This window comes from Diabrotica undecimpunctata, chromosome 9, assembly GCF_040954645.1.
Source record: "Diabrotica undecimpunctata isolate CICGRU chromosome 9, icDiaUnde3, whole genome shotgun sequence".
NCBI classification, from domain to species: Eukaryota; Metazoa; Arthropoda; class Insecta; order Coleoptera; family Chrysomelidae; genus Diabrotica; species Diabrotica undecimpunctata.
The window spans coordinates 126,189,599-126,202,887 of NC_092811.1; the positions used below are offsets into that span (position 1 = coordinate 126,189,599).

A 13,289-nucleotide genomic window follows, 5' to 3' on the forward strand; every position below is an offset into this window, starting at 1 on the left:
AAAGAATTAATTTATCATACAAACTTACATGTTTTTGTAACAGCTCCCACACAGTATCTACAGCTGTTTCAACTGACGTATTGACCGTCTTCAGAACCAATTCAGGATTTTCCGGTTTTTCATAAGTCTGATCAATGCCAGTAAATCCTTTGATTTTGCCTGCCCGAGCCTTTTTATAAAGACCTTTCACATCTCTTTGTTCGCAAATTTCCAGTGGTGTATCGACGAATACCTCAAAAAATGGTAAATTGTTATTTTCATGAATTTGCCTAGCGATGTTTCTGTCGGCTGTTTGAGGGGAAATGAAACTGCAGAGGCAGATATGGCCTGCGTCAGCGAACAATCTTGCTACCTAAAAAAATTGTAAATATAAAAATTAAAAATAAATATAGCTTAAAGGAAGAAGAAGGCCCAAAAACTCCCGAACTTATTATCTGAAATAATATACTTATTTACCTCTGCAACTCGTCTTATATTTTCCTTCCTATCCTCCTCAGAAAATCCCAAGTTTCTATTTAGACCATATCTAATATTGTCCCCATCCAAGCTGTAAGACGGTACTCCACTGGAAACTAGTCGCTCTTCAAGTGCAAAAGAAATGCTGGTCTTACCCGCTCCTGATAAACCAGTGAACCAGATGGTACATCCTCTAAACTTTTTCTCGTCGGTACTCCCTAGTATTTGACTTCGTTTTTCTCTTGTTACATGGTGGGATTCGGGCTTGATGTTGGTTGCCTTCGGTATATTCTGGAAAAATAATTACTTGCAACAATAAAGCTGTTTTAAGGCTTTATTAATAGAGAAATCAGAAAATTTGTGAATAATAAATATAGTACTCCGAGTTGGTCATACAACAGTAGAACAGTACACACTGGAACAGTGAAAACTTATTAAAAAAACTAGATAAAATAAATAAAAACTTTTGGGTACGAAATAAACACCAAAAAGCAATAACGAATTATAGACAGATTAAACAGAATCAATGGTCAAAGAAAACGACATTATAAGTAAATACAGGGTGTTTCAAAAAAAGGTAACCCCGTCTCTAGGGTAGGTAAAAAACTGAAAAATAATTGGGGTTTGCTTAGTAAAAAATTTTTGTAACGTCATCCGTTTTCAAGATACAGAAATAAGAAATTTTATACGAATATGTTTTGGAAGCTGATACATCCCATGAATTTGTTTTTATATCTGATTCTCATAGAGGGCGCTAGTTACACGGATCGTACTAAGTATTAGTCAATATAACTTTTTTAAGAGTATAATTATTAATCAAAATTTCAAGTAAACTTAAACATCATTCAATTTTACACGAAAAAGGTATTCTTGGTAAAACTCGATACTGTGTACCGTATTCGGAATATTTTGATTTGAAAATTATGAAGTAATAATTGATGCTGGTAGTAATGATAAAGTTCTAATAGGTATACCTCTATTTTCTCCATGTGCCATGGAAATCTGACATTTATTGATTGTTATGACGATAAATCAACAATAACTAGAGTTTTTAAACCTTGTTATTTGTAAAATTAAATCAAAATGTACTCAAATGTTGAATACACTGACATGCTATTAACCTTGGGCGAATGTTTAGGATGTTCTAGTGCAGCTGTGACACGTTATGCAGAAAAGTTTCCTAGAAGAAACTTATCAAGTAAAAAAACATTTAGAGCCGTTGAACGACGTTGTCGAGAAACTGGGAATGTGAGACCAAATAAAATAAATTCTGGTAGACCAAGAACAACAAGAACAATTAATAAAGAAAATAATATTTTAAATATACTTGATCAAGATCCAACAGTTAGCGTAAGGAATATAGCAAGACAAACAAATACTTCTTCTTCAAGTACTTGGCGCATACTGAAAGAACAGCAATTACATCCTTATCATTACAGACAAATAAAGAGCTCTTGCCAGATGATCTACCGGTTAGAATGGATTTTTGTGAAACATTGCAACAAAGGAGGACAGCCCACAATCCAAATTTTTTAAAATGCATTCTTTTTACGGACAAGGCCACCTTTACGCGACAAGGTATGTTTAACTCCCATAATGCACACTACTGGTGTGATGAAAATCCACGAGTCAAAAGGGTATCACATTACCAACACTCATTTAAAGTTAATGTTTGGGCAGCAACTTTAGGTAACAAATTAATAGGTTATCATATTCTACCTGGAAATTTAAATGGTGATATGTATCTTGATTTTTTAAACAATTCCTTATTCGAGATATTAGAAGATTTAACGCTAAATGAGCGAAGATCTTTATTGTTTATGCACGATGGAGCTCTACCACACTTTGATAGAAGGAGTCGTAATTGGTTGAGTAATCATTTTCCGAATCGATGGATTGGTAGAGTTGCAGAAGCTCCGATCCATTGGCCTCCTCGGTCATGCGATTTTAACCCTATGGACTACGCAGTTTGATCGTATATTACGGAAAAAGTCTATGCTACAGAGGTAAATTCACGCCAAGAATTGGAAGAAAGAATTCAACGTCAATTTAATGACATCATAGCTGATCCCCTACCGTTTAGAAGGTCAATGGAATCTTTAGAAAAAAGAATAGACTTGTGTATTCGCGAAAACGGAGGTCATTTTGAACACTTACTATAATTGAATTTTATTTTATGTTCTTAGTCATTAATTGAATTTTCTTCTTGTGAGTTTTGTTTAATTACTAACTATTTTATACCAGCATCAATTATTACTTCATAATTTTCAAATCAAAATATTCTGAAAAAGGTACACAGTATCGAGTTTTACGAAGAGTACCTTTTTCGTGTAAAATTGAATAAGTTTACTTGAAATTTTGTTTAATAATTATACTTTTAAAAAAGTTATATTGACTAATACTTAGTACGATCCGTGTAACTAGCGCCCTCTATGAGAATCAGATATAAAAACAAATTCATGGAATGAATCAGCTTCCAAAACATATTCGTATAAAATTTCATTACAATGTTGCCAGTAGTTTCGGCAAAATCGTAAAAAATGCGTAATTTTTTTTTTCTTCAACGCCCTGTATCTTGAAAACGGATGGCGTTACAAAAATTTTTTACTAAGCAAACCTCAATTATTTTTCAGTTTTTTACCTACCCTAGAGACGGGGTTACCTTTTTTTTGAAATACCCTGTATATCGATAAGAAACATGATGTCAAGAGAACCGTTACCATAAATAAAAAGAAATTATAAGGTAACAATTGTCGAGAAATCGGTACGTATATTCGTACATAGATGAAGAAATACATAAGCTCTTAAACATTTTTAAGGACAATAACAAAAAAATAAGTACCCAAATGAACTTCTACCGATATGAACGGTATATGGAAAAAGGAAGAATGTCAGAAATTTTAATTTTTTGTTTTAATAATTCATTGGATAGGTTATATTCTGTACTTCACTGTACGTAAATAGCACTGGTTAAAATTGGGTTGTATCATGAGATAACACGAATAATAAAATACCTAGGAGAAGGAAAGGAGAAAAAGGGGGAATGTCATGGCGTTACCGGTTAAGAAGGGGAAATGCCAGCTGCTTCTGTGAGTCGCGCAGAAACGAGTAAAGACGTTTTTATTGTTCATGTGCAATAGTGGCACAATTCAAAATAAGGTTCTCCCAAATAAACCAAAAAAATTTTTTTTTTTTTCAAAAATCGCAATCGGTGTAATGAAACAAATAAGACAAAATTATTGGCACATACACTTTAAACCCCCGTTTTGAAAAACTACCAGTTTTTGTGTTGTGTCACTATTGCATACAGACGACGATATATAACTAGACTTTAAGCTAGAAAACTGAGTAAGGAGTCAAATTAGTAGCAAGTATTTTATTCATAACAAAACAATGAGTTGTAAAAATAAAATAACCATTTACAGTCGTGAGTTAAAGTAAGTGAAACAAGTAAAGCAGGATGTAATAGAATACGATATAAAGATGGGGTGAAAGTGTACAACAATCTAAAATCCACGATAAACGCAATAAAACTTTACCTAAATTATTGTAACTAACAAGTAAATGCAGCAAGATTTCACGTAGTCGTAACAATTTGATAAGTAGGTTTGCTGTAATTGTTCAGAAGTGCAAATTCAGATTTTAAATCCCATTGTGTGATCAATTCTAATATGCTATCCACTTGAAACACCTTGTATTTAATTTATAAAATTTAATGTATAAAAATAAGAAATTATAATGGCGAAAATTATAAATCTAATTATTTCCGTGTAGAAAAAGGACAAATATATTATAATTATATAATTGCTGCACCTTTCACAAGAAATATCAAATCGACATACCCATTCCGATGAAAATCCGCCTTTGCCCATTATTTACAGACTTCCACAAATGTATACTTCTTTGTGCACTGTTTGGTAGATTGTCAGCATACTATCAACAACACACCAATGACCAGAAGATGTGCGATTTCGCGGAGAAAGTTGTACCGATTTTGAAGTAAAATGACCGACATGTATTATTATTATTAGCTAATAATGTTACATAATGATTATGATGCGATATGGTAGTCGCAATCATTAATAATTAGGTGAATGTCACGTAAAAATTAGAACGAATCATAGAATTTTCTGAATGTCCTATTTAATTATTTTTAAACGTGATATACGGACTGTTCTTTATTTTAAGGAATTTTGTTTAATTTAATGCTATTGTTATTTATTTTATTTACAAGTATTTTTATATTTCTAAAGAAATAGTATATGTTCTGACGAACTTTTCAGATCTGTTTCCCGTGATGGAAACTGTTTTTTCCTTTCGGTACGTCTACTTACTGCATTGTCCTGAAGCTATTTTCTTATAGCATCTTCTTCTTCTTCTTCAAGTGCCCTGTCCGTTGCGAACGTTGGCTATTAACATGGCAATTCTGATCTTATTTGCGGCGCTTCTGAATAGTTCGACCGATGTGAGCCCGAACCACTTTCTCAGATTTTGGAGCCACGAGTGTCTTCTCCTGCCTGGCCCTCGCTTACTGTCTATTTTTCCCTGGACAATCAATTGCAGTAGACGGTACTTATCGTGTCTCAATATGTGGCCTAGATATTCAAGCTTTCTTTGTTTAATTGTATTCACGATTTCTTTCTCCTTTCCGATTCTTTGGATTACCTCTGTGTTGGTGACATGTTCGGTCCAGGATATACGAAGAATGCGTCGGTACACCCACATTTCGAATGCTTCTAGTTTTCTCGTGAGCGTCTCCGTCAGCGTCCAGGCCTCCACACCATACAGTAAGATCGGAAAAATGTAGCATTTAACTAGACGTAGTTTTAGGGGAAGAGACAAATCCCTGCTTATGAGGAGCTTTTTCATATTGCTAAATGCTGCTCTAGCTCGTTCTATTCTCGCCTTAATTTCTGTGGCCTGTTCCCATTTTGCATTTACGTTGGTGCCAAGGTACACATAAGATTCTACATGGTCAATTAGCATGTTACTTATCCGTAACTGTCGAGCAGGCTGTTGCTTCCTGCTTATCAGCATCCACTTTGTCTTCTTGAAGTTGAGGCTCAGGCCGTATTCCTCACTAACTGAATAAACTCTTTCCATTACCTGCTGTAATTCGTCTATGGTACTGGCAAGGATCACCGTGTCGTCGGCATATCTTATATTGTTTGTTAACTCGCCGTTTATTTTTATGCCCTCATTTGCATTTTCCATACATTTATTAAATATTTCTTCGGAATAAATATTGAATAGGAGTGGGGATAATATACAACCCTGACGGACACCTCTTTTGATCTGCACACTTTTAGTGAGTTCGTTGCCAATTTTTGCTCTTGCTGTTTGACCCCAGTATAGGTTTGCCACAATTCGAATGTCCTTGTCGTCAATACCTGTCTTTCGCAGAATATCTATCAATTGTTCATGATTGACATTGTCAAATGCTTTTCTAAAATCCACAAAGCACAAATACACGTCCTTATCAACGTCTCTACACCGCTGTATAAGCACCTGGAGAGCGAAAATTGCTTCTCTAGTTCCAAGTGCTTTCCGAAAGCCAAACTGCGATCTATCAATATTTGACTCACATTTATCATATATTCTTCTATGAATGATCTTAGTGAACGCTTTAGTGACATGATTAATCAAGCTTATAAGCCGGTAGTCATCACAGATCTGGGCCTTTGGTTTCTTCGGGATTGTAATAAATGTTGACTGCAGCCAGTTCTCCGGGATTTTACCGCTATTATATATGTTGTTAAAAAGTTCAACTAGATTATCAAGGAACTGTTTGTCTGATTTACATAGGATCTTTAATATTTCGCAGGGTACATTGTCCGGACCTGCTGACTTATTGTTTTTTAGTGCTGCAATGGCATCTTCTATCTCCGATTTAAGGATTGAAGGTCCTGTTTCTCCTTCTCCATATAGGTGATCATCAGTCCTGTCAGATGCAAATAATTTTTCTATGTATGATTTCCATGTTTCTAAGATCGCTGATGGCTCCGAGATAAGATTTCCATCGCCATCTTTTATGCTGTTGGGTGACTTATTGAATTTCCTCTTGTTTGTCATTGATTTTATTTTTTTGTGCATATTGTAACTGTCGTATTTTCGTTCGTATTGTTCTATTTCCCTGCATTCGTTGGAAAACCATTTTTCTTTGGCTTCTCGAATTTTCGTTCTTATGATTTTGTGGATCTGCTGGTATTTTTCTTCATTTTTATTCTTGAATTTACGTCTTTCATCCATCATATCCATTATCTCATCAGACATCCATTCGTTCTTCTTTCGTCTGTCACGCTTTAATAGAGTCGCGCATGTTGTTTGGATTGCTTCCCTCGATTTATCCCATCTCTCTATTATGTCCGACGTGTTCTCGTTAATGTCGTTTATTTTCTTTCCTAGTTGTTCTCGTACTTTTATTTCGGTTTTTGGGTTAGTGAGTTTCTTAATGTCAATTGTGTTTAAATTAGATCTTTTCTCGAGCCGTTTTACTCTCATGACCATTCTGCATACCAACAGATTGTGGTCCGTAGGAACATCGGCACCTGGGTACGTTTTTGATGATTTTATCATGTTTTTATATCTTGTTGGTACTGCTATATAATCTATCTGATTCCTTATGATGTTGTCAGGTGAGTCAGCGGGGGATTTCCATGTGTAAAGTCGACGTTTGGGGAGCTTGAAGAGTGTATTACTTAATAGCAGGTTATATTCCTGGCAGAAGCATATAAGTCTATCACCTCTATCGTTTCTCTCTCCTAGGCCGAAGTTACCCACGATCTCATTCACCTTGCCTCTGCCAACCTTTGCGTTAAAATCTCCCATCACTATTGTTACTTCATGTTTTTTTGTCATTTTCATCAGGCTTCCCAGTTGTTCATAGAATTCTTCGCTGGTTACCTCATCTTTATCTGCCGTTGGCGCGTATACCTGTAATATGTTAATATTCACCGGTGTTGCTTGAATTTGTAAAAGCATTATTCTATCTGAATGGGGAGTGAAAGATTTTACTGCCGAATTAATACGTGGGGCAACTATTATTGCGGTGCCGTTTCTGTGATGTGTTGATTATAGCATATTAATGCAAATTAAGGTAAGGTTGAGGAGGTAGTGGTATTTTTTCTATACGTTTTCAACTTTTACCCGTAAAAATACGACTCTCTGCTGGCGAATTACAAGAAGACAAAAATAATGATCATTAGTAAGAACACCAACATAAACGCCCAAATTACAATAGGCGATACACCCTTAGAAAGAGTGGAAAAAATATGCTTTTTGGGCTGCAATATTAAGGATACTTGGGATCATAGCTACGAAATAAAAACTGAAAGCCAGAAGCTCTTTTAACAACCTTAGGAAGATTCTCTGCAACTTATCTTTAAGTATCAATATGGCTGGCTATCTTCTAACTTCTTAGGAAGTGGACTGGTCTACCGTCAACTGATTTATTTCGAGCTGCTGTGAATAGAATAAGATGGGTCAATGTGTGTCGCCAACATCTCTAGAAGATAGGCACATTTAGAAGAACCTGGCGAATTGACAAGTTACATCTTTGTTTAGAGGCCATCGTGTAAAAACGTGCTTGCAATAAGTATAGATTATCTATACTTTTTAATAAAACATGACGATCATAAAGATAAAAAGAGGTGTGCGACAGGGATGTATATTGTCCCCATTATTGGTTAATACATATTCAGAGCACATTATAAACCTAGCGCTAACGGACATAGACGAGGGAATACTTATAAACGGAGAACGATTGAACAACATAAGATACGCTGATGATACTGTCGTTTTTGCAGATAGTCTTGAAGGTCTGCAGACACTTGTCTCCAAGGTGACAGAAGTAAGTAGCAGGTTTGGGCTTGATTTTAACATCAAGAAAACCAAATACATGGTTATAAGCAAAAATAGGATACCACCTGGTCAATTACTAGTTATACAACAACCTATAACACAAATCACCAACTTTTGTTATCTGGGTGCAAACTTAAATGAACAGTGGGACCAATCGACGGAAATTAAGATAAGGATCGAGAAGGCAAGATCAGCTTTGGTCAAAATGAAAAAAATCTTTAACAGCCACGATATAAAATTGGAAATAAACGTTCGTTTACTAAAATGCTACGTATTCTCCGTTCTTTTATACGGCGTGGAGTCATGGACCTTAACCGAAGCATCACTGAAGAGACTCGAAGTATTTGAGATGTGGTGCTATAGACGCATGTTGAGGATTTCCTGGACAGACATAGTTCTAGAAAGAGCGCGATCTAGTCGTTACCATAAAACGTCGCAAACTAGAATACCTGGGCCATATAATGCGCAATGAACAACGATATGACCTACTTCGGACCATACTTCAAGGTAAAGTGCATGAGAAAAGAGTTCCAGAACGAAGAATATCCTGGCTGCATAACCTGCGAAAATGGTTTACCTTAACCACTACCGGACTTTTCAGGGCAGCAGTCAACAAAGTCAAAATAGCCATGTTAGTGTCCAATATCCGTAACGAATAGGCACTATAAGAAGAAGATGTATAGTTTTGCTCTTGCTGAAATTAACGTGTTGCCTTAGAAAATGGAAATGGACTATTGGAGACGATGTTGCCGGTGTACTAGACTTGATAGGGTGAGGAACGTAGACATTAGGAGAGAAATGGAAATTGACGCAGACACAATAGATACTATCCAAGCCAAAAATCTGACTGTCGGTCAGATAGCCAAGCGGGCTAGGCGGCCGATTCTCATTCGCTTCACTATCGAATGGTTCAGTGGATGTAGGTTCGAGCCCCAGCTTGGTGTAAAGAAAAATAAAAAAGACTAACGCAGCAGTTTAAAATTCTAGATGAATCTGCGGCTTAGACTAGAATATGCTGGTGTCTGATCGGCCTATGGTGGAGCAGTACGGCAAGAGATAATAGCTTGCGGCTCGGTGATACTCCTCCATAGATCCCTACCGGAAGGGCGTGGCGCCTAAATACTGGTGATATATATATATATATATATATATATATATATATATATATATATATATATATATATATATATATATATATATATATATATATATATATATATATATATATATATATATATATATATATATATATATATATATTATTGAACAAGTAATGGAAATAAAATAACTGTGAATTACACTGTCTAGCTACGGAGACCTGGACAAAGAAGTGAGAGATCAAGTAAAAAAGCAAATATACTGGCAGGATGCCTTAATAACACTCTATGGCGAAACAGGCATATTAACACTGACATAAAATCAAGAATTTATAAAGCCAGTGTGACCAATAATGACATATGCCTCAGAAACAAGACCCGACCCAGCGACAACGCAAAGGATACTGAAAACGGCAGGGATGAGAGTACCGAGAAGAATTACAGGAAATACGCTGAGAGATCGAAAGAAAAGTGAAGACATTAGAAGAAAATGTAACGTACAGTGCATAAATAAACGGACACAAAATAGAAAAAAAAATGGAATGACCACAAAGGCAGAATGGTGGAGACCCGTATCATCAAAATAATAAGAGATAAATTACCAATCGGCAGAAGAAGTATCCGCAAAAGATGGAGTGACAACCTTTCATACAGGTATTAATCCCCCAATGAACAAGCAGAATTGTTTATAAAGAGGAAGAAGAAGAGATATAAAATATCATAAAATGATGTTTAACATAAAAGTCATTTTATGTTTTTATAACTTTTTTTATTATAAATCGAGAACGATTGAATCGATTTGGCTTATTTTGGTTTTGAAATATTTATTTGAAATGATATTGTAAGAAATCTAAGATATCTAAGAGATCTAACTCTTTATAAATACAATAAGCTTAAGACCCCCCATGCAACAATTATGCAATCATTTTACAACATACTTGCTTCTTTCCCAGATCATTGTCATATCTATAGAGATTCATCCATAACTACTGATGGTGTGGGATTAGTAGTTATAACTCCGAACATTGTATTACAGTTTAAATTATCTTCCAGTTGCAGTATTTACTCTGGAGAACTATACTCATTTCTGCGAGCCCTCATATATATGCGTACCCAAAAAATAAAAGTCATAATTACCGACTCTTCTTAAATACAACGAACATGTTGACCTATTAGCTAAGAAGGCCATTGATACCGGAACGCAAGCTGATCACCAAATCTGTAGACAAGACGCATTAACAATAATTAAAAATAATATCAATAGTAAATGGAAACAATCTTGGCATATATATAGTACGCAGTCTTCCTCGCAATATGCTTCTATACAGCCTTTAATCCCAAGTGATTATTTTGTTTTAAAAATTATTCTGTTCCACGAAGGTATATAACATCCATAATTAGAATATAATTTGGACACGCCTGCTATCCTAGTCATCTGTCCAAACTAAAACTCGTAAATTCAAATTTATGTCCAGACTGTCAAAAAGAAGGTGATCTAGATCACATTTTCTTCGAATGTAAAAAATACACAAAACAAACTGAAGATCTAATAAAAAATTTAGTCAACATCAAAATTTTTCCTCCGTACAATATGTGCTATCTGCTATCTCTAAATATAAGAGTTGTAAATGAATGTTTGATGGAATTTATTTGCAAAAGTAAGCTTAATATTTAACTGCAATTAGAATCCTAACCTCTGTTTTACCCCGTTTGTTATTACCTTTTATCCGTGGCCCAATCTAGTTTGTCTTAAAACCTTGATGGGTCCCTAGACGAGAAACGAGTGTCCATGTTTTATCTCTATCCTATCCTTAATAATAATTTTAATGCTTTAAATTATTTGTAATGCTACTTAAGTTTGAAATTTATGCTATCTTTTTATTCTTTCTGGGTAGAAAATTTTCATGTTATGACTGGCTGTATGGCACTTGCCTATGCCATTAAAAAAAAATTACCGACTCTCTAAGTGCATTACGTACGATAGGACAGTTATATACAAGTAATCCCATAGGTAATTTGATAAAAAAATTACGTTTGCTACGCTTTATATGGGTTCCATCACACATTGGGAAGCAATACACAGTGTTTCTTCCGTGTAGTGAACTTAGTGTCTGTTTTTGACTACAAATCGTTCCTTAAAGAAAAAGTGACAACTGAATGCAAGAACGAATGGAATCTTTCACAATCAACTCCACACATCATAAACTGAATCATCAACTGAATCATCAACTGAATCTTGGTGCAAGATAAATTTAAATCGCAAGCTGTTTATTAACCTAATTCGCTTACGTATAGGTCATCATAGCAGACTAACTCAGACTAGCTACCTAATCTCCAAATCAAATCGCCCTATTTGTGACTTATATAACTGTGACATTAATGTAACACATATCTTAATAGAGTGTCCTAAATATATTAGTGAAAGACAAAAACACTCACTACCTAATAATATAAACGCAGGAGGACATTGTAAATTTACAAATATGTTTAATTACCTACTTGAAAGATATTATTCTTTTAAAAAACCTGTAACTATAAATGTTTTGTAAACCCTATGTACAACTATGTACAAATTGTAAAATATGACATTCTTACCTAATTGTGAACCTAATAATTAATCAAAAATACTGTTTAGATTTAAGTATCTATGTTATAGCTATAGTGCATCTAATAATTAATAAGACATTAAGGTATTAAGACGAATGGGTAAAGAGGTGGAATTGTTAACAACTGTTAAAAGGAGGAAAGCGTCATACCTGGGCCATGTGTTCCGTAATGATAAGTACAGTCTGCTACAGCTTATCGTGAAAGGCAAGATTGAAGGTAGAAGAGGTTTGGGCAGAAAGAAGAAATCCTGGCTGAGAAACTTGAGAGAATGGTTTCAAATACCAGAAGCTGCGAACATAATACATGCGGCACAAAACAGAGAAACCTATCGTTTGATGGTCGCCAACCTTCGGTAGAAGACGGCACATAAAGAAGAAGCAGCTAATAACCCAAAGTGGTTGATGCTGTTATCAATAAATTAAAAAATATATTTAAAGAGTGCAGCAGAAGAAATATTGGGCAAGTATGAAAAGACAGTACAAAGGAAGCCCTTTTTTAAAGTGCTTTAAAATGTATAATATTATGTCTGAATTGTCAATATGGATCAGTCAGATAAAATTAAATTATTAGAATAATTTTTTATCAAGCAACAAAAACAAAATTTGTTTAATTTAATAATGTTTTGTATTTTGAGAATGATTTCCGAAGTAAAAACGGTAACGTCTAATAAATTTATTTTAAAGTAAAATTGTGGCTTATTCCCTATCAAAATAGTAAATTACATTAAAATGTTACAATAAAATAGCTTCAGAACTATATTTGAAATTGTTTTCAAAGAAGAATTTTTAAAAGATTTTCAACGTTTTTGAAAGAGTTGACAATGAAATGTATCAAATCGAATTATGTTTAACTTACCATGATATAAAAACTTATTGTTTGCTGCTTCTCAAATAATAACTCAATCGTATGCACCGACTTTATCATTTATATATATTTTACGCCTGTTTGATCACAGAAATTGAAAATCAATTCCGCATTTTAGTAAAAAACTAACTATTAAATAACCTTAGCCTTGAATTGCACGAGCTTAACTTAATGAGGTACATTTGAGATTTGAATGGTTTTTATTTGCAAAGATTAGTCGAAAAATCTGAATTTTAAATTGTCTTTCCACTATCTTACTTAAAATTTGCAACTTTTCAGGCGGCACCTTGATTTTAAAGAGATGCGTGAATTGATAGAAGGCTAATAGATAAAACTAAAGGTTTTGTTCACAAAAACAAATTATCTCCAATTGTCAGAGACGAAAATGCCACTGAACCTCTTAAA

At 34.4% G+C, this 13,289-nt stretch overlaps 1 protein-coding gene across 2 annotated transcripts in view; it reads right to left on the bottom strand.

Annotated features, from left to right (window-relative positions):
• The window catches only part of LOC140451414 (bifunctional 3'-phosphoadenosine 5'-phosphosulfate synthase-like), a 48,318-nt gene extending 35,323 nt beyond the window's left edge, over positions 1 to 12,995 (bottom strand). Inside the window, exons 1-3 of one of the 2 annotated variants that reach the window (XM_072545203.1) lie at positions 12,876 to 12,995; positions 457 to 747; positions 29 to 352 (exon numbers count right to left, since the gene is read on the bottom strand). In XM_072545203.1, coding sequence (XP_072401304.1) covers positions 29 to 352; positions 457 to 747; positions 12,876 to 12,944 — 684 coding nt within the window. In that variant the 5' untranslated portion in view covers positions 12,945 to 12,995. Of the gene's footprint in view, positions 1 to 28; positions 353 to 456; positions 748 to 4,298; positions 4,472 to 12,875 lie in introns of those variants that run through there. The other variant, XM_072545204.1, reaches the window with a different exon arrangement.
• Between the last annotated feature and the right edge of the window lie 294 nt (positions 12,996 to 13,289).